Source organism: Pongo abelii, chromosome 4 (genome assembly GCF_028885655.2).
Source record: "Pongo abelii isolate AG06213 chromosome 4, NHGRI_mPonAbe1-v2.0_pri, whole genome shotgun sequence".
NCBI classification, from domain to species: domain Eukaryota; kingdom Metazoa; phylum Chordata; class Mammalia; order Primates; family Hominidae; genus Pongo; species Pongo abelii.
The window spans coordinates 158,486,217-158,505,801 of record NC_071989.2 but is presented as its reverse complement, the minus strand read 5'-3'; the positions used below and the strand labels follow the sequence as shown (position 1 = coordinate 158,505,801).

Genomic DNA, 19,585 nt, shown 5'->3' with positions numbered 1-19,585 from the left:
TACCAGGAGCACTCCCACCCCTCCCCAGTTGTGACAATCAAAAATGTCTCCAGACATTGCCAAATATCCCCTGGGGCAAAAATTGGCCCAGCCGTTTGTTATAAAGCCATCTCGGGGCCCATTGCTTAGGTGTATAATTGGAACTTCTTCACACCTGGGTAGCATGTAGCTGTTACACACTTGGGGCTTTGGTATCAGACAGCCTGGGTTCAAGTCTCGGCTCTTTCATTTATTGGTGGTGTGACCTTGAGCAGGTGACTTACTCCCTCACCTCAGTGTCCTCATCTGCTCAATGGGGATCATGGTAGTGCCTACTTTGTGGACCATCATGGGGGCTGAGCTGGAGTATGTGGAACACAGTGCAGTAGGTAGTGGTGTTCGGTGCTTCCTGTGGTATAAGAAGACATGTATGTTTGGTCTTTGTTCCTGGTTCCTGGCAGAGATCCTAAAACCCTTGGAATGATATGAGTGAGTGATAGGAGCATCTTTTGTTCTGATGGGATGACTCTTGGCAGGACCATAGACAGCTTCAGGCTAGGGGCTGGTCACCAGAAAGACCAAGCCTTCATTTGAAGCTTGGAACTTTCAGCCGCATCCCCAACCTCCAGGGAGGGAAGAGGCTGGAGATTGAGTTAATTGCCAGTGGATAATGATTTAATCAATCATGCTTCTGTGATTAAAAACAAAAAAAGCTCCATAGAAACCTCTAAACAGCAGGGTTTAGAGAGCTTCTGGTTTGGTGAATACTTCGAGGTGGTGGGAGGCTGGCATGCATTCCCCTTCCCATAACTTTGTCTATGCATCACGTTCATTTGGCTGTTTCTGAGCTGTATCCTTTATAATAAACCAGAAATTGTAAGTAAAGTGTTACCCTGAGATTTGTGAGCTCATCTAGCAAATTACTGAACCCGAACGCAGGGACACATTTCAACTTTGTTGCCAAGTCAGACAGAAGGGTAGGTAACTTCGGGACCCCATACTTGTGGCTGGCCTCTGAAGTGAGGCAGTCTTGCGGGACTGAACCCTTTAACCTGTCGGGTCTGATGCTAACTATAGGAATTTAGTATCAGAGTTGAAATGAATTGTAAGACACCCAGTTGGTGTCAGGATTGGTTGTTGTGAGGAAAAACCCAACACTCCCTTCCTGTGTTTTGATTATCTTGGAATGCTTATGTCCACGGGCTTCCTGTGGTTGAAGGTCCACACCAATTGACTCTGACTTTTTCTTTTTTTCTTTTTTTTTTTTTTTTTTATAGACAGGGTCTTGCTCTGTTGCTCAGACTGAAGTGCGGTGGCATGATCATAGCTCACTGTAGCCTCAACCTCCCAGGCTCAATGATCCTCCTGCCTCAGCCTCCTAAGTAGCTAGGACTACTTCAGTAATTTTACTCTAGCGTCAAGATATTATAGAAACTCTAGAGTGAGGGTGTGACTTCCTAGTCTTCATCAAACTCTTGACATTTCCGCTTAATTCCAGATTTTGCTTCTGACAGTCTGACCAAACCATGAGTTGGAAAGGCTCACAGATCTTCTAGTACTGCAGTGTTTGTGTATGGCTCATGAGCTAAGAATGGCTATTATATTTCTAAATGGTTGGGGGAAAAAATCAACAGAATAATATTTCATGGCCAGGCGTGGTGGCTCACACCTGTAATCTCAGCACTTTGGGAGGCCAAGGCAGGCGGATTACTTGAGGCCAGGAGTTTGAGACTAACCTGGTCAACATGATGAAACCTTGTCTCTATTGAAAATACAAAAATTAGCTGGGCGCGGTGACGCACACCTGTAATCTCAGCTACTCAGGAGGCTGAGGCAGGAGAATCGTTTGAACTCCAGAGGCAAAGGATGTAGTGGGCCTAAATCATGCCACTGCACTCCAGCCTGGGAAACAGAGTGAGACTCTGTCTCAAAAAAAAAAACAAAAAACAGTATCTCATGACAAATGAAAATCATAAGAAATTCAGACTTCAGTCTCCATAAATAAAGCTGTACTCTTTTACAGAGGGCCACATTATGACTTTCTTGGGTCCTAGGCACTTTTGTCTTTGTGCCTCCTTCTTCCATAAAAGTAAATAAGTAAATACAAATTATATTTTATGATTGTGTTGGTGTGAAGACAAATATAATCCAGACTGAATTCATTCTTACATATTCATTCCTGTTGTGTCCTTTTTTCCTGCTGATCTTGAAAGAAATTGAAATATTTTCATGGGCCCTGGAGAATATCGTGGGCCCTCGGTGCTCTGCTGAATGGACGAGCTGGCCCTGCTTATCCATGCTGTGCTTATCTACGGCTGCTCTCACATCGCAGTGGCAGAGCTCAGTCTTTGCAGTAGGGACTATGTAGGCTGTAAAACCTCAAATATTTACTGTCTGGCTCTTTACAGAAAGAGTTTGCCAATTCCTGGTCTAGTGTTTTACAAATGAGGAAAGTGAGGCCCAGAGAGACAATGTGACTTAGCTGGTGTCACGCAGGCATCTGTGGAGCATCAAGGACTTGGACTCAGCCACACCAGCCCTTGCCTGCACACCCACTGCTTTCTTAGGCTCCTCCAAGGCCTTCCCCGGCAGGGTCTCCTGCTGTACCCTCCAGACAGATGTAATTCCAGAGAGGGTCTGAGTAAATGTCCTGAAAGGGCTGGCTAAGGGGAAGGCTGGAATGCTTTTCCTGCAAGTTGGCCAGGAGTCAGGAAGAAGTGCCACTGAAACTCACAGCCAAGGAGTCAAATGTTTCAGGAAGAAACATTTGCCTTGGGGATGCTCCAGGCAGATAAGAGCTCAGCTTGCTTTTAAGAGCTCTACACACGAGGGTGACCCAGAACGTGAATGAGATGAATGCAGGTGCTGATAATGAAGATGAGGACATTGGGTGCATTTACAAAAGCATCTTATGTGATCATCACAGTAAGTCTTAAAAAGGATATATTACATTGACCCGTAGGAAACTGCTGAATTTTAACTGATTTGGACTAACAAAATCAGAATTTCATGGGATCCAACCTAACATGAATATCTCATTTTACAAACAAACAGACTGGGACTCAAAGACATGAAGTCGCTTGCCCTGGACACAGCAAGTGGGGAGAAGATGGAAGGTCTAATTCAGCTCTGTCTGATTCCAAAGCCCTGCATGGAATTTTGCACCGTTGTCCTATTGAACTCCATCCCCTCCTCTTGACAGTTCGTCTACTGAGAGCATAAGGTTCACATTTCTGAGCATACAATATTTTTGTGGCGTACTCTTGCTTCTTTCTGCATTATAACCATGTTGTCCTTTATTCCACCTCTCTCTTCCTCACTTTGCATGTCTAACCTGTCCCCAAATGCTGCTGAGTTGACTTCCTAAGTGCCATATCTGTCTGGACACTTCTCTTTATTGCCAGCTCCATCTCTTGTCCAGATCCTGCAGTGGCTTCCTAACTGGGTTCCCTGTGTATGCTCCTGTCCCTTCCACACTGAAGCCATAGTGATTTCTGTGAAATACAAATGTGACCATGTCACCCTTCTGTTCTAACTCCCGTGGCTTTTCCTGATGCTCATAGCATGAAGACTATCCCCTCGCAGCGGCGCCTGGGCTCTGCGTGGGCTGCCCCTGTTCCTCTGTGGAGCTTCTCTTACCAGGTCTCCCACCTGCTCCCTGAGCTCCCCCAACCTTTAAGCTCTTTGTGCCAGGCTTCCTTCTACCAGGCCCTGCACACTAGATGATCCTTCTGCCTGGAATGTGTTTCTCCCACTCCCTTCTTTAGCAAGTAAATGGTTACACATCCTACAGTTATCAGCTCCAGGAGCACTCTCTCAGGGAAGCCCTCCCTGAACTCCCAGACCTCAGTCAGTTTCTCTTTCTCATGTCATCTCCAAGAATGGAAGTCCTTTCCTTCAGAGCAGTTGTTTGTTTCATGTTAACCTGCATGTGTGGGATAAATGTGCAATTCCCCAGCACATCTGCAAGATCTCTGAGAGCACGGACCATGTGAGCCCAGCCTCTTCCTAGCCGGCAGAGGCCGCTTTCCCTGTGTGTTCTTCCATGGTGATGAAGGCCATGACCCCATGATGGGGGCTGCACCCTTATGACCTCATCTAAACCTCATCAACCCACAAAGACCCTGTCTTCTAATAGCATCATGTTAGAGATTAGGGCTTCCACATACAAGACTGGGAAGAGACAAACATTCTGTCCATTACAGAGGGCTCCTATGTACCCCTCAAGGCCTTTGCTCCATTGTCACCTCTTAGATGGCACCTGGGCTGAGCTAGTCACCTTCACTTTGGGTTTCTTTTTTTCTTTTCTTTTCTCTTCTCTTCTCTTCTTTTCCTTTCTTTCTTTCTCTTTCTTTTCCTTTCTTTCTTCTTTCTTTTTTTTTCTTTCTCTCTCTTTCTTCTTTTTTTTTTCACCTTGGACCTTTTTCTGCCATTCTACTTAGCATATTGTGATGACAGTTTTTGTTTTTTTTTTTTTGCCCTGTGTTCCTTGAGTGACTATGACCTCCCTGCTGGCCCCTCTGGATCCCCTGTGCCCAGCACAGCACCTGGGACCCCAGTGCATATAAGGGGGAAGTGCTGAAGTGAATGTGAAGCCTCATCTTTAGGGCACAAGGCTCGAATTGGCTTTTCTGGCACCTCAGTGTCCTTCCTTCATCCCATGCACACAGCAAATCTCTGTCTATAAAATTCTTAGGTGTGTTTCTGCAACCACTGGGAGTGTTTTTCACATGATCCTTCCAGCTAAGGAAAGTAAGCATCCAGTGCCCTCCTGACGCCACCAGGGAGCCAGTGACTCCTACATGCATAGCTGAGCATTTATTTGCTCAACCTATCTGACAGTAAGTGAACATGTCCACAGCACTTATTAAAGCATAGGGCATGTATTCTGAGGTTATTACAAAGCATAAAGGTGTTTCTAAGAAATGTATGCACTTCTGAAAGCTTACTTAAAGAGCTATTTGAATTTGTGGCCTCAAACTCCTGGGCTCAAGCGATCCTCTCACCTCAGCCTCCCAAAATGCGGGGACTACGGGCATATGCCACCACGCCTGGCTAATTTGTGTATTTTTCATAGGGACAGGGTCTCACTATTTTGCGCAGGTTAATCTCAAACTCCTGGCCTCAAGTGATCCTCCTTCCTCAGCCTCCCAAAGTGCCAGGATTACAGGTGTGAGCCACTGTGCCAGGCCCATAATTAAAGATTTTATTTAAACTTGTTAATATTCCATGAGTAATTCTTACAGCCTCACAGACCGGCTTATAGAAAATATGCCCCATACAGCTGATTAATTGTAAAATTATCCAAGCAGCAAGTTAGGTTCAGAGCCCCAGCCTTCTCTCACTCCTCCCTCTCCCCAGCTCCTGCCCATTGCTCTCACCCCGCCGCAGCCAGCCGTTGCTGCAGGCCAGCTCTCCTGCCCTCCTGCTGAATTACTGCAGCACCCCATCCCCCTCCATCCTGCTCTTTTCTTCCTTCTCTATCCTACAAGTCCTGCCAGCTGCCTTCCTGCAGCACAGCTCTGAAGAGGTCACAACTGGGCCTTTAACCTTCGACCGCTCCCCACTGCTTGCTGGATACAGTCTGCACTCCCTGGCGTGAAATTTAGGGCCCATGCCACATGGCCCTGGATTACCAGGATTACCTGCTCTAAAATGTTTTCTCAAATTCACCCACCTTTTTCCCTCCTCTTGCTCCAGTTCTTTGTCCGTGTCCCCTCCCTTTCTATTTTCTGTCGTACCCACCTATGTAATAATACCTGTCTTGCCTTTCTATGAGTGGAACACTCCCTTAAGAGTTTACCTTTGAACCTTTCTACCTACTTTCTTTACCCACACCCTTCCACTCCTTTTTTTTTTTTTTTTTTTTTTTTTGATAGGGAGTCTCGATCTGTCGCCCAGGCTAGAGTGCAGTGGTGTGATCTCAGCTCCCTGCAACCTCCGCCTCCTGAGTTCAAGCGATTCTCCTGCCTCAGCCTCCTGAGTAGCTGGGATCACAGGTGCATGCCATCATGCCCAGCTAATTTTTGTATTTTTAGTAGAGATGGGGTTTCACCATGTTGGCCAGGCTGCTCTCGAACTCCAGACCGCAAATGATCCGCCCACCTCAGCCTCCCAAAGGGCTGGGATTACTGGCATGAGCCACAGCACCTGGCCCTTTCTAAGCCTTAATGCAAGGCCTCTTTGCTACAGCTGTTCACAGTTCTCTTTACACCATATGTTTTCTTTTTTCTTTTTTTTACCTTTTAAATTTTTTGTGTGAGAGTTTCTGCCAGGTGAGGAAATGGCCTAGAAGAGAAAGAAATCTATTAGTATTAAACAAAACTCCTAAATCAGAAAAGCTAACTGACTGATAGAAAAATGCAGTATATTGCCTCCAATGGAGCAAAAAGTGATTCTTGAGGTAGGAGAGCAAATCTTAGCTATTACAATGGCCTGTGGTTCTCCAAACAGATGGACAGCGTATCTGTGGTATTAAAAGCTCATGGTGGGGCAATTACTGAAAAAGTATCTAAAAAGGCTTGTTGGCAGTTGGGTCAGGGAACAATGATGAGAAAAAAAGTTGAGAAACACTTCTCTACAGTAGACAAGAGTGAAGAGACTCTGAAGATGTGATGAGATTTAAATGAAATTGATGTTTGTACAGTCCCTGGAACAGTGCTTGATACAGAAGAAAACCCAGTACATGTTCCTTATGCACATACCATGTTCAGACACTATACTTAGATTTCTCCAACCACAATCTCATGTAATCTAACACCTGTTTTGTGAGTAAGGTACGATTATCATTACAGACAGGGAAAGGGAGGCTCAGAGAGGTTGGTGTAGTTGCCCAATGTCCAACCTCTGATCACTGACAGAGGCAGGATCTAACCCTGTCTGATTTCAAAGCCCAACCCCAATGCAATGGGGGTGAGCCCTTTCCTCACAATGAGACAAAGTCACCTACTAGTGGGGGTGGAGAAAGGTGAGAGAGATGTAATTAACCAGTACATGAAGTCTTAAATGGCCCTGGACTGATAGAGGGTGTCCTGTGTGCCCAGGGCCATGATGATGACCGCCTGTGATCTCTCAGCCATCACCAAACCCTGGGAGGTGCAGAGCCAGGTATGAACTCCTGCTGACCCAAGAGGAGGGGCATCCCAGTACTGGGGGCAGCAGGTCATGAGGCTTGGACTCTCTCAGCCCAGCTCCAGAACCAGCTCACCTGTGTTCCATCCTCCTCTACCAAGACATGGGAATCACTTTATGTCTCTCCAGTGATGACAGCAAAAGTGAGGGTGGCAGGACAGGGGTGGGTTTATCCTTTTTGTTGAGTTGGAATTGCAAGTGGGGTGGGAGCAGGGGTAGGGGATTGGGCTGGGGCTTTGACTCTACGTGTGTGAGTGTCTGTCTGTTGCAGGTAGCTCTGCTGGTGGCTGCCGAGTTCTGGGAACAAGGTGACCTGGAGCGCACGGTGCTGCAACAGAATCCCATTGTGAGTAGAGAGGGGATGTCAGCCTGATGTTAGGCGTGTGTGCTCCATCCTGACCTAGATATGACCTTGCCGTGATGGAGAGATGTGTGACTTTACCATAAAGATGACCTTTTCCTAATGCAGTGGTTCTAAAAATGTGGTCTCCAGGCCACTGTCAACCTCATTACTTGAGAACATGTTAGGGATGTATATTCACAAGCCTCACCCTAGGTCTACCCAACCAGAAGCTCTGAGGGTGGGCCCCTGCAATGAGCGCTCTAACTAGTAAGCTCTCCTAAAGTTTGGGAAATGTGTCCTTAGCTCACTCAACTCCAGAGGTTGGCAAGTGGACTCCAACACTTAGATTGCCCTTTCAATTTCAAAGGTCTAGAAGTCCATCCACCTCCCCTGACCCTAATCTAACAGCAAAGAGTGAGCAAGTTGTGCACCTATCAACATTGAAAGTTAACTTGGCTGAGACAGTCAGCCAGCTTCCCATGGAGATGCAGAGTTGGGGAGATGGGGAGAGCAGCCCGAAGTTTCCCTGAAGTCCCTGAAGGCAAAGCTGGGAAGTAAAGCAGGGTTTGGAAAGGATGGGTAAAAGAGAGAGACACTTTGGGGACAAACCATTGACACCTGGATAGGCTAAACCTGTGAGAGTGTGCTAAGGATGCAGAGGCCACCACGGCAGGCTTAGGCAGGAGCCGAGGGAGAGTAGAAGGCTGGGAGGAGCAGGTCCTGTTGTGAAGAAACACGTGAAGGGCCCCATGGGCTTTGTCGTTCTCACTCTCTCTTTGTAATATTTTCAAATATATTGAGAATAGTCAGTGAACTCTAGTGCCCATCAGCTAGAGCCAACAATTAGCAGCAGTCTGCCATTCTTGTTGTATCTATTCCTTCCAGTGCATTTTTTTGCTTTTGGTTGCAGTATTTTAAAGTAAATCTCAGACACTATAATCTCTTCCATAAATACTTTAGTACGTATCTCTATGAGACAAGAGCTTGATATGGACAAAATCATAAACACAACCATAATACCATTAACACACTCACAAAATTCATGTACTTCAGTATCATCTAATCCCCAATTTCTGTTCATTTTTCTTGATTAAGAAAGATAATTCAGTTGATTTGTTCAAATCAGGATCTAATCAAGGAGCATACTGCCTCTGGTTTTAATGTCTCTTAAGTCTCTTTTAATCTGTAGCAGGCCCTGCCATCCCTCCCACCCTCTGGCCTTTTTCTGGTATGCCATTTATTTGCTGAAGACAGTGTGTCTTTTTTTTGTGCAGTTTCCCACATTCTGGATTTGGTTGGTTGCACCCTCATGGTGTTCTTTAACATGTTTCTCTATTCTCCTATTTCCTGCAAAATGCTCATCAGGTCTGGAAACATGATGAGTTTACAGTTTGATTTTAGTAAGAATGCTTCATAGATAGGGTGGGTTTCTCTTACTGTCCAGTGCAATTAACTCTTTCTCCCCCATGACAGCCCATGATGGACAGAAACAAAGCAGATGAACTCCCTAAGCTTCAAGTCGGCTTCATTGACTTTGTTTGCACCTTCGTCTACAAGGTAGGCCCTTGGCTTCCTCAGACTCAACAAGATGTTTTTGATAAACCTGGGATTTCCAGACAACATCAGGAATAATAAACCCTCGCAGGTGACCAGTGGGTGATACTTTACAAAGCGCTTCTCATCTCTAATGGCATTTGATTCTCAGGACAGCTCTATGGGTCTTATGTGATTGCAGCTCCAGGCTCCAGCCTAGGGCACATCCTAGTTGCTTAATACATAATTGTGGGGCAAATGACTAAGCATGGATTCACAGAGGAAGGGGAAACATAGCAGACATATGTCCTTTTAACTTCCCTAGCTGGTGGAAACATCATAGGCCAAAAGTAATTGTGAAAAGATAATCTGGACTTTCTCTTTCAGCTCTTGTTCAAAGTTAGTCTCCCTCTTGAGAAACCCATTGCTCCCAACTTTCTGTTATCTGTGCCACCATCCACCTCTGACTTTTAATTTTAATTTTGGCCATGTTACACATGAGAAGACAAAAGTCAGAGATGCAAAATGACAGGGCCAGTGTCACTGGACTCAGCCATAAGGCAGGATTTAGCCCAGTTCTCCTTATGCTGTGTGAGCTGCAGCCCTTTGCTAGGAAGAAGTGCAAATTTTCTAGAAGGCAACAAGAGCATCTGAGATATAACTCAGACTAACTGGGGTGCTCTGACCCACATGGCAGAGCGGCTGATGCTTGCCACTATCATCAGTAATATTTCTTTTTTTTTCATTGAGGACATGAGATTTTGCTGGCTTTTTTTTTTTTTTTTTGAGACAGGGTCTCATTCTGTCACCCAGGCTGGAGTGCAGTGGCACCATCACAGCTTACAGCAGCCTTGACCTCCCACGCCCAAATGATCCTCCCACCTCAGCCTTCTGAGTAGCTGGGACCACAGGTGCACACTACCACATCCAGCTAATTTTTTTTTTTTTTTTTTTTGAGACGGAGTCTCACTCTGTCACCCAGGTTGGAGTGCAGTGGTGCGATCTCGGCTCACTGCAACCTCTACCTTCCAGGTTCAAGAAATTCTCCTGCCTCAGTCTCCCAAGCAGCTGGGACTACAGGCATGTGCTACCACACCTGGCTAATTTTTGTATTTTTAGTAGAGACGGGGTTTTGCCTTCTTGGCCAGGATGGTCTCAAACTCCTGGCCTCAAACAATCCACCCACCTCAGCCTCCCAAAGTGCTGGGATTACAGGCGTGAGCCATGGTGCCCAGCTGAGGGAATGAGTTTTAATCATCAGGAATATTATTAAATAAGGGAGACTGGGCTAAGTGCTTTATATACGTTATCAAAACCACACTGTGGGGTAGGTATTATTACTGTCCTGATTTAATGGCTGAAGGTAAGCTCTGGTAGTGACCCGCCCAAGATCGCATAGTTTGTGGCAGAGCCTGGATCAGAACCCAGGCATATCTGAACACAGTCGGCTCTGGCATTTCGCAGCGGGCCCTGGATTTGCTGTTCTTACATTGGGCAAATCCACTCCATCAATCTGCATCTCAATTTCCTTACCTAAAGATGTAGAAGTGATGAATCTTATTTTCCTACCTCACAGGAATTTGAGGACCAGAGGAGATAAATTGCTCATAAACTATAATATGCTATGCTCAAAGAGCTGTAAGAGCCTTTAAGAATCATCTTCTAGGTGGCTCATGCCGGTAATCCCAGCACTTTGGGAGGCCAAGGCAGATGGATCATTTGAGGTCAGGAGTTCAAGACCAGCCTGACCAAAATGGTGAAACCCCTTCTCTACTAAATCCAAAAAAAAAAATGAGCCGGGTGTGGTGGCACATGCCTGTAATCCCAGCTACTTGGGAGGCTGAGGCAGGAGAATCACTTGAACCTGGGAGGCGGAGGTTGCAGTGAGCCGAGATTGCACCACTGCACTCTAGCCTGGTCAACAGAGCAAAACTCAGTTTCCAAAAAAAAAAAAAAATCATCTTCTCAACATCCCGATTTCACTCAGAAAATATTTACTGAGTATCCTTGTGTCCCAGACCTTGTGCTAGGCCAGGGCCACCCCAGGGAATGAGGCGGCCAATGTCCCTGCCCTCTCCAGGTTCTCAGCCTCTCGGGGAGACAAGCAAAGGGAGTCATGACAAGGAAGCAAGATGTGGTAAGAGAGGGCTTTGGGAGCTTCCAGTGGGGGACTCCACTAGGGGGCCAGAAGAGGCTTCTTGGAGGAAGTGACATGTAAGTGGAGGCCTCAAGGAAGAAAAGGGGAGGTTAAAGTGTTCCAACAAAGTGAACAGCTTGGGTTGGGCATGGTGGCTCATGCCTGTAATCCCAGCACTTTGAGAAGCCAAGGCAGAAGGATCACTTGAGGCCAGGAGCTTGAGACCAGCCTAGGCAACATAGGGAGACCCTGTATCTACAAAAATAAAAAAAATTACCTGGGTGTGGTGGCATGAGCCTGTAGTCCCAGCTACTTGGGAGGCTGAGGTGGGAGGATGGGTTGAGCCCAGGAGTTTCAGGCTGCAGTGAGCTATGATTGTGCCATTGCACTCCAGCCTGGATGACAGTGAGGCCCTGTCTTGGAAAGAAAAAAAAAGGAAAAGAGCAGCTTGTGTGAGGCTCACAGAATGGAGGACACACTCCAGGAACTAAGAGACTTGGATTGCTTGGAGAATGCAAGATGGTCAAGGGCAGGATGACACTGGGTCGTGGAGTTTGAAAGCCATAGTAAGGGGTTTTCACTTCATGCTGAAGGACAGGGGCGCCACAGGAGGCTTCTAAGCACGTGAGGCACGGGCTGGTGTAGACGGGAGGCTCTGCAGTATCAGCGTGGTGATGGGAGGCCCTGCAGTATCAGCGCAGTGGCGGGAGGCCCTGCAGTATCAGCACGGTGGCGGGAGCCCTGCTACTCCGAAGCAGCTCATTCCAGTGTTGGATGTTTCCAGCTGTGCCACCCGCTTGAGCCCAGACCCTGGGGCCTGGCCCTTGCACCAGAGACACATACTCTCTCTTCTAGGAATTCTCCCGTTTCCACGAGGAGATCACCCCAATGTTGGATGGGATCACCAACAATCGCAAGGAGTGGAAGGCGCTTGCTGATGAGTACGATGCCAAGATGAAGGTGCAGGAGGAGAAGAAGCAGAAACAGCAGTCGGCCAAGTCAGGTTTGTGGAAGGGGGAAGCAGGGACTCCCACCACCCACTCCCTGAGCACTCAGTGTCTGCGTCCTACCTCAGAGCCTCATACACGGAGTCTCATTCAGGCCTCCTGATGGCCAATACTGTCCCCATTCTGTGTGTGAGAGCACCAAGGCTGGAAGAGACCAAGTCACACAGTAAGAGACAGAGCCTGGTTCCCAAGATTGAGGCTGAGGAACGATCCAGGCCTCCCAGCAAGTGCCCCTGCAACCAACATAGCACAGACTCTGATTTTAGGGCTGTGGACATATGTCCCTACTCTGGGGCAAAGGAGAAGATCTATAATTATTGGTTGGAAGGAATTTTATATTTATTTATTTATTTATTTATTTTTTGAGCCGGAGTCTCACTCTGTCACCCAGGCTGGAGAGCAGTGGCACGATCTCCACTCACTGCAATCTCCACCTCCCAGGTTCAAGCAATTCTTCCGCCTCAGCTTCCTGAGTAGCTGGGATTACAGGCACCCAGCGCCATGCCTGGCTAATTTTTGTATTTTAGTAGAGATAGCGTTTCACCATGTTGGCCAGGCTGGTCTCGAACTCCCGACCTCAGGTGATCCACCCGCCTCGGCCTCCCAATCGGCCTCCCAAAGTGTTGGGATTACAGGCATGAGCCACCGTGCCCGGACTTGGAAGGAATTTGAGGCCCTATTTCCAGCCTTCTGTCTGATGTTTGAATCCTATCTATACCATCATGAGCTTATGCCTACATACCACCAGTGACAGAGGTCTCACTATCTTATACGACATCCTCATTCAGTACCACTATTAGAAAGGTCTTCCTTGAACTCAAATTGTTCTCCTTGTTGAAGCTTCCACTTAGTGGTCATGGTTCTGCCTTCAGAATCAAATGGGATTTGTTTGTTTTAACTCTTTACTACTGACAGCACTGCCCTCCCCCAAGTCATTTCTTTTACTGGTTGTGTGATCTGTTTCCTCACAGGACATGGCATCTTGTCCCTGCCTCACCCTGACTGCCCTCCTTTGCAAACCCATCCCTCTTCATCCATGGCTCTTACACATGGAAAATGTCAGGGCCTCAGCTCTGCTCTGGGCAGCATGGGTTGATTCTAAATAGACAGCTGCAAATGTAAGGGCCACTTAAGAGTTTTGTAGTTTATGCTTTGCACAACTCCGGGGAGCGTCCTGTACATCACAGATGTGTATAGCTATTTTGATTTTCCAGAAAAATGGCAGTGAGGTATCCTGGGAAATAAGTGCATTTTTCTAATTTGTACAAATTGTCTTTTGGGCAAGTAGTAGGTCAGTGCAAATTTGTGGCCTTCAGATAAAAAAATACAGATTTGGCTTACATTTTTTTCTCCTTCTTTTTTTTCTTATAGCTAGAGAATCAGTACCAACATTTTTTTAAATGTGAATTTTTGGGCCACATTTTAAAATTGGAATATTTAAGATTTAAAAAATCCAGATTTACAGCCTTTCTTTCTTTCTTTTTTGGAGACAGAGTCTTGCTTTGTTGCCCAGGCTGGAATGCAGTGGCGCAATCATAGCTCACTGCAGCCTCAAATTCCTGGCCTCAAGTGATCCTCCCACCTCAGCTTCCCTAGCAGCTGGGACTTCAGGTGTATGCAACCATGCCTGGCCAATTTTTGTATTTTTTTGTAGAAACCAGGTCTTGCTATGTTGCCCAGGTTGGCCTCCAACTCCTGGGCTCAAGTGATTTTCCTGCCTCAGCCTCCTGAAGTGTTGGGATTATAGGTGTGAGCCTTGTGCCTGGCCCAGCTTTTCTTTTTAAAAGAGTAAAAAGGTAAGATCTGGCCACACCAGTCTATCATTTTTGCATGACAAAAATTGGCTGGAGCTGAGTGGCAACTGCCCCCTTTGGATGAGACAGAGGCTGTCTCTAGTTTGTCATGTTCACTGCTCCCCTAGTCTCCCAGACATTGGTGCCAAGTACTGGTTCTCACTTATCATCATCCTTGTGCTGCTATTTTTCTTAGAGAAATGTTCTCAGTTTCCGTGATTCTCCTCACACCTGGTTTGCCTTCTGCATGTGTTGTTATTTGTTGGCCACTGAAAGCCTTTGAGTTTGCAAGTCTTGGTCCAAATTAGATCAAAGGGGAAGCCCGCTGCAGCCTCTTATCACCTGGTGTGTTCTTTTTCCTGTTTCATTGCAGCAGCCGCAGGAAATCAGCTAGGGGGAAACGCCAGCCCAGGGGGTGCAACTACATCCAAGTCCTGCTGCATCCAGTAACACCACTGGGGATCTGCTGGCTGGACGGCACCACCCTTTCCTGGGAAGAGATGACTCAAGCCAGTGGAAGACCACACACCTTGAGAAGTAAAAGAGTCATAGGATTTGAAAGCTGTTAGAGAATTTAGCTTCCAGGACTGTTCAATCTTTTGGCTTCCCTGGACCACATTGGAAGAAGAATTGTCTTGGGTCACACGTAAAATACAGTAACACTAATGATAGCTGTTGAATTTAAAAAAAAAATCGTAAAAAAAAAAAAATTTCATAATGTTTTAAGAAAGTTTATGAATTTGTGTTGGGCCGCATTCAAAGCCATCCTGGGCTGCATGTGGCCCACGGGCCGTGGGTTGAACAAGCTTGGCTTATACCTTATCCAGTGGCTTTTAAACATTCTTTCAGTCTTGAGAACTGCCTATTGAGCTAAAACCAATATTCTAGCTTTCATAGACATCAATTAAACATTTAATTACATTTAATTAATGCCAGATTCACTGGCTTGAAAATTTTCAACCATTTTCAAAAGTAGAGAATTGTACGTTGAATCCCCACATACCCATCACCCAGATTCCAATATCAAGATTTTGCTACATGCATTTCGTCTGTCCTTTTTACATTTCCTTTTCAATTTTTTTTTTCTTACCTCAAGTGTTTAAAGGCAAATCCTGGCCAGGTGTGGTGGCTCACACCTGTAATCCCAGCACTTCAGGAGGCTGAGGTGGGCAGACTGCATGAGCCCAGGAGTTTGAGACCAGCCTGGGCAAAATGGCAAAACCCTGTCTCTACAAAAAATACAAAAATTAGCACTCACCTGTAGTCTCAGCTACTTGGGAAGCAGAGGTGAGAGGATCTCTTGAGACCAGGAGGCGGAAGTTGCAGTGAGCTGAGATCATGCTACTGCACTCCAGCTTGGGCGACCGAGCGAGACTCTGACTCAAACAAAAAAAAAAAGAAAAGGCAAATCCCAAACATATCATTTCACACCTCTACCAACTCATCTTTAAAGAAATAAGGATGTTTTCTAACATAACCGCATCACTGGCCCATGCAACCAATGCCTGCCTAATACCCAGCTGTGATGTATGCTTTGATGGGCTGCACAGACCCCAAGCTTCAGCAAAAGGACTTGGGACCCCACCAGCTTTGAGTGCTGTTGGCAGACCCTTAGTATCAGCCCCATCAGGTGTTACTGCAGCCTTTCCCAGGGTGGCCTACACCCAATGACTGATCCATGCCAGGTGGAGAGGCCTGCCCATCTTGGGTGAGCATGGGATAACTGTGCAGGGCTGTTCTAGCTCCAGGACTCCTCGTGGGGTCCACTAAGGCTGTCACTGGGCTCACATCACAACTCGACTTCTCCCTCTGCCCACTCCTATTTCCTTCCCTTCCCCAAACATCGGTCCCCAGGGCACTGCTTAATAAGCATCCTGCAGACTAAGTCCATTTTAGAGTCTGCTTTCTGGGACACCCAACTTGTGATGCGAGCCCTTAATCAACCTTCCTTCATTCTCACGAACGTTTTCAATGGTTGGCTTGCCTGAATCTGATCCAAACAATTTCACACATTGAATTTAGTTGTTTCTTCTTGTTGGTTTTTAGAAAAAAGAAGATGTACTTTTTACTCTTGGATTTTTCATTGATTTCACAGAGTATAAATTAAGTCAAATTATTCTCAATTTCAGAACTTCTGTTTCTTAAATTAGCAGGCATTCTGTTGCTTTAAAAAGATAGATGTGGGCCGGGCACGGTGGCTCATGCCTGTAATTCCAGCACTTTGGGAGGCTGAGGTGGGTGGATTTCCTGAGGTCAGGAGTTCAAGACCAGCCTGGCCAACATGGTGAAACCCCATCTCTACTAAAAATACAAAAATTAGCTGGGTGTGGTGGTGTGCACCTGTAATCCCAGCTACTCAGGAGGCTGAGGCAGGAGAATCGCTTGAACCTGGGAGGCGAAGGTTGCAGTGAGCTGAGATCACGCCACTGCACTCCAGCCTGGGCGACAAGAGCAAGACTCCGTCTCAAAAAAAAAAAGAAAAAAAAAAGATGTGGCAGATAGAATTTCTCTCTTTCTCTCTTTCTATCTTTCATGACAAGGTCTCACTCTGTCACCCAAGCTGGAGTGCAGTGGTATGATCATAGCTTACTGGAGCCCCAACTGCCCGGGCTCAAGCAATCCTCCCATCTCAGCTTACCAAGCAGCGGTGACCACAGGCATGCACCACCATGCCCAGCTAATTTTTTAAAACCTATCTTTGTAGACATGGGGTCTCATTCTGTTGCCCAGGCTGGCCTCAAACTCCTGACTTCAAGCAATCCTCCTGCCTCAGCCTCCCAAAGGGTTGGGATTACAGGCATGAGCCACTGCACCTGGCCAGGACTTACTTCTTTTAAACCGAATCTAAGAATGTTCTGGCAAGTCTGCAATACCTAGCAGAATGCCACTGGCCTGGTCAGCATTCATACCATAGTAACTGATGTTGAAAACAGCACAAATAAACCAGAAGTTGAAAATGACAATAACATGCTAAAAATTTGCAAGTCAATTTGTTACACTTGTCCAAATCTTAATTTTTTTTCATTTTCCATTGTTCCCCCCACCACCAGCTTTATGGAGGTATAATTAGCAAATAAAAAGTATACATATTTAAGGTATACACTGATGTTTTGATATACATTGTGAAATGATTGCCATAATTAAGCTAATTAATATATCCATCACCTCACATAGCTATGGTTAAGTTTCTGAAGTCTCTTTTAATAGACAAAGTGCTCCTTCCTTTTTTCCAATGTCACCAACTTGCAGAAATAGAGTCAGTTTTCCCACATCCTGTATTTATCTGTTTGTTTCTTTGTGGCCTCATGTAACACATTCCTTTGTCTCATTCTAATAAATGGACATTAGCTCTAGAACTTTTCTTCCTTCCACACTGAATGTTATGCAGAAACTAATATATTAAAACAGTTGCTTTGAGAAGAGGGAGCCACATGGTTTCCCCAAACGGTAAACCACTCATCTACTGTAATCTCTCTTTTTAGACACATGAGGAAATTGAAGGCCAGTGAGAAGATGGGGCTGGGTCAAGTTCCTGACACAGTTCCCTGGCTTCCCTCCAGGAGATGCCCAGGGTCACAGAGAACATAGTGTACAGGGCAGCCACATCCTGGTGGCCTCCACAGTAGATCAGTCTGGGCTCCTGACGCATGGGCCCTGCTCATGTTTGCAGGTCATGATGTCAATAGGGAACTGGGTCTGGAACTTGCATCTTTAAACTCCCAAACGAGATGTTCTGCCCTGCTGCAATGCACACTCTGAGAGCAGTGGTCTTTAAGCAGAGGCCTGTCCTAAGAACATCACGTGTGGTGGTTACATGGCAGAGTAGCAAGGAAAAATAAGTGTCACTCAGGAACACACAGGCATTGATGTTGCTGGTCCTGACTCTGCTGCCATGTTTCCGAGTCCCTTCGGCAGGTTCCTTCTGCTCCACTTCCCAGCCTTCCCAATCTGTCAAAAAAAGTCAAGATCCTTGCAGTGCCTGTCTCAGAGGACTATGCTTAGCACCAAATGAGACGGCGCTCAACGAGGATCACAGCTGATGCTGATTAAGTACTTACCATGTCCTAGGTACTGTGCATGATCTAATTTCATCCTAACAACAATACTCCAAGGAAGAAACTGTTACTAGTTCCATTTATCACATGGTGAGGAGCAGACTTAGAGAGGTTAGAAAACCTGCCCAAGGACACCTAGCTGATAAGTCGTGGAGCCAAGATTCAAAGCCGAGCAGCTTAGGCCGGGCGTGATGGCTCAACGCCTGTAATCCCAGCACTTTGGGAGGCCGAGGTGGATGGATCACCTAAGGTCAGGAGTTCGAGACCAGTCTGGCCAACATGGTGAAACCCTGTCTTTATTAAAAATACAAAAATTAGCTGGGTGTGGTGGCAGGTGCCTATAATCCCAGCTACCTGGGAGGCTGAGGCAGGAGAATCACTTGAATCCAGGAGGCAGAGGTTCCAGTGAGCTGAGATTGCACCATTGCACTCCAGCTGGGCAACAAGAGTGAGACTCCATCTCAAAAAAAAAAAAAAAAAAAAAAAAAAGCCAAGCAGCTTGACCCCAGAACCCCAGAACCCCAGCTTGTAAGCATTTTCCTTGTACCATACTGCTTCTGCAAATCAGGTTTTATTGTTGTTTTTAAAGAATATAAGAACATAAAGGACCTTTGAGTTCAGCTAAGCAAATTGTTTCATATTTGGGAAAATCAGTGACCAAGGAGGTGGTCTGCCCAATTCACACAATACAGCAGTGGCAGAGATGGGTCCCAAAGGCAGGTCTTGAGGCTCTGCATCTGCCATCCTATTCCTTGCACTATGGGTAGGATCTACTCAGGAATTCCTGACTGATGGTGCTGGTGCCCTGCAGTGAATGGAAAGGCCGGCCTGTTCTCCTGAAGCTTACAACAGATGGGCAACAGGTACTGAGCCCTCAATCACACACATACTCTCATCACAACAGAGAGCTCTGCCCCTAAGTGGAAACGTTCCTATTAATTTTAATGGGAAAAAATCATGATGTGTTCCCTTGCAATCAAAGAAATCCAAACAAATTTTACAGACTGGGAAAATAAACCACCTGAACAAGGAGAATATATGTATGAGTTTGTATGAGTTTATGTAATAAATAGCAACCTGAAAATAGTTTGCACATAACATAAAATGTAATCATTCATTGCACCTGTTCTTGTTTATTTATTTATTTTGAGATGGAGTCTTGCTCTGTTGCCCAGGCTGGAATGCAGTGGCACGACCTTGGCTCACTGCAACCTCCGCCTCCCAGGTTCAAGCGATTCTCCTGCCTCAGCTTCCTGAGTAGCTGGGATTACAGATGCCCCTCACCACGCCGGGCTAATTTTTGTATTTTTAGTAGAGATGGGGTTTCACCATGTTGGCCAGGCTGGTCTCGAACTCCTGACCTCAGGTGATCCACCCGCCTCAGCCTCCCAAAGGGCTGGGATTACAGATGTGAGCCACCTCGCCCAGCCTGTTCTTGTTCATATATAATTCTCTTTGCCAATGTTTCAACCCTTTGGGGCTCATGGGTGTCTGGCATTTAAAAATAAAGCACAAAAAACAGCTTTAGGGCAAAATACAGGCTAACCCCTTTGAGACGTGAGGAAATAACACACAGGCACGCAACTGAGAGTCTTGGAAGATGCCAC

General features: G+C 46.2%; 1 protein-coding gene across 1 annotated transcript in view; it reads left to right on the top strand.

Annotated features, from left to right (window-relative positions):
- PDE6A (phosphodiesterase 6A) overlaps window positions 1-14,647 on the top strand; it is an 87,837-nt gene extending 73,190 nt beyond the window's left edge. Inside the window, exons 18-22 of the mRNA XM_024247163.3 lie at window positions 7,023-7,086; window positions 7,382-7,456; window positions 8,927-9,010; window positions 11,979-12,126; window positions 14,297-14,647. Coding sequence (XP_024102931.3) covers window positions 7,023-7,086; window positions 7,382-7,456; window positions 8,927-9,010; window positions 11,979-12,126; window positions 14,297-14,373 — 448 coding nt within the window. The 3' untranslated portion in view covers window positions 14,374-14,647. The remainder of the gene's footprint in view (window positions 1-7,022; window positions 7,087-7,381; window positions 7,457-8,926; window positions 9,011-11,978; window positions 12,127-14,296) is intronic.
- Window positions 14,648-19,585: the final 4,938 nt, after the last annotated feature.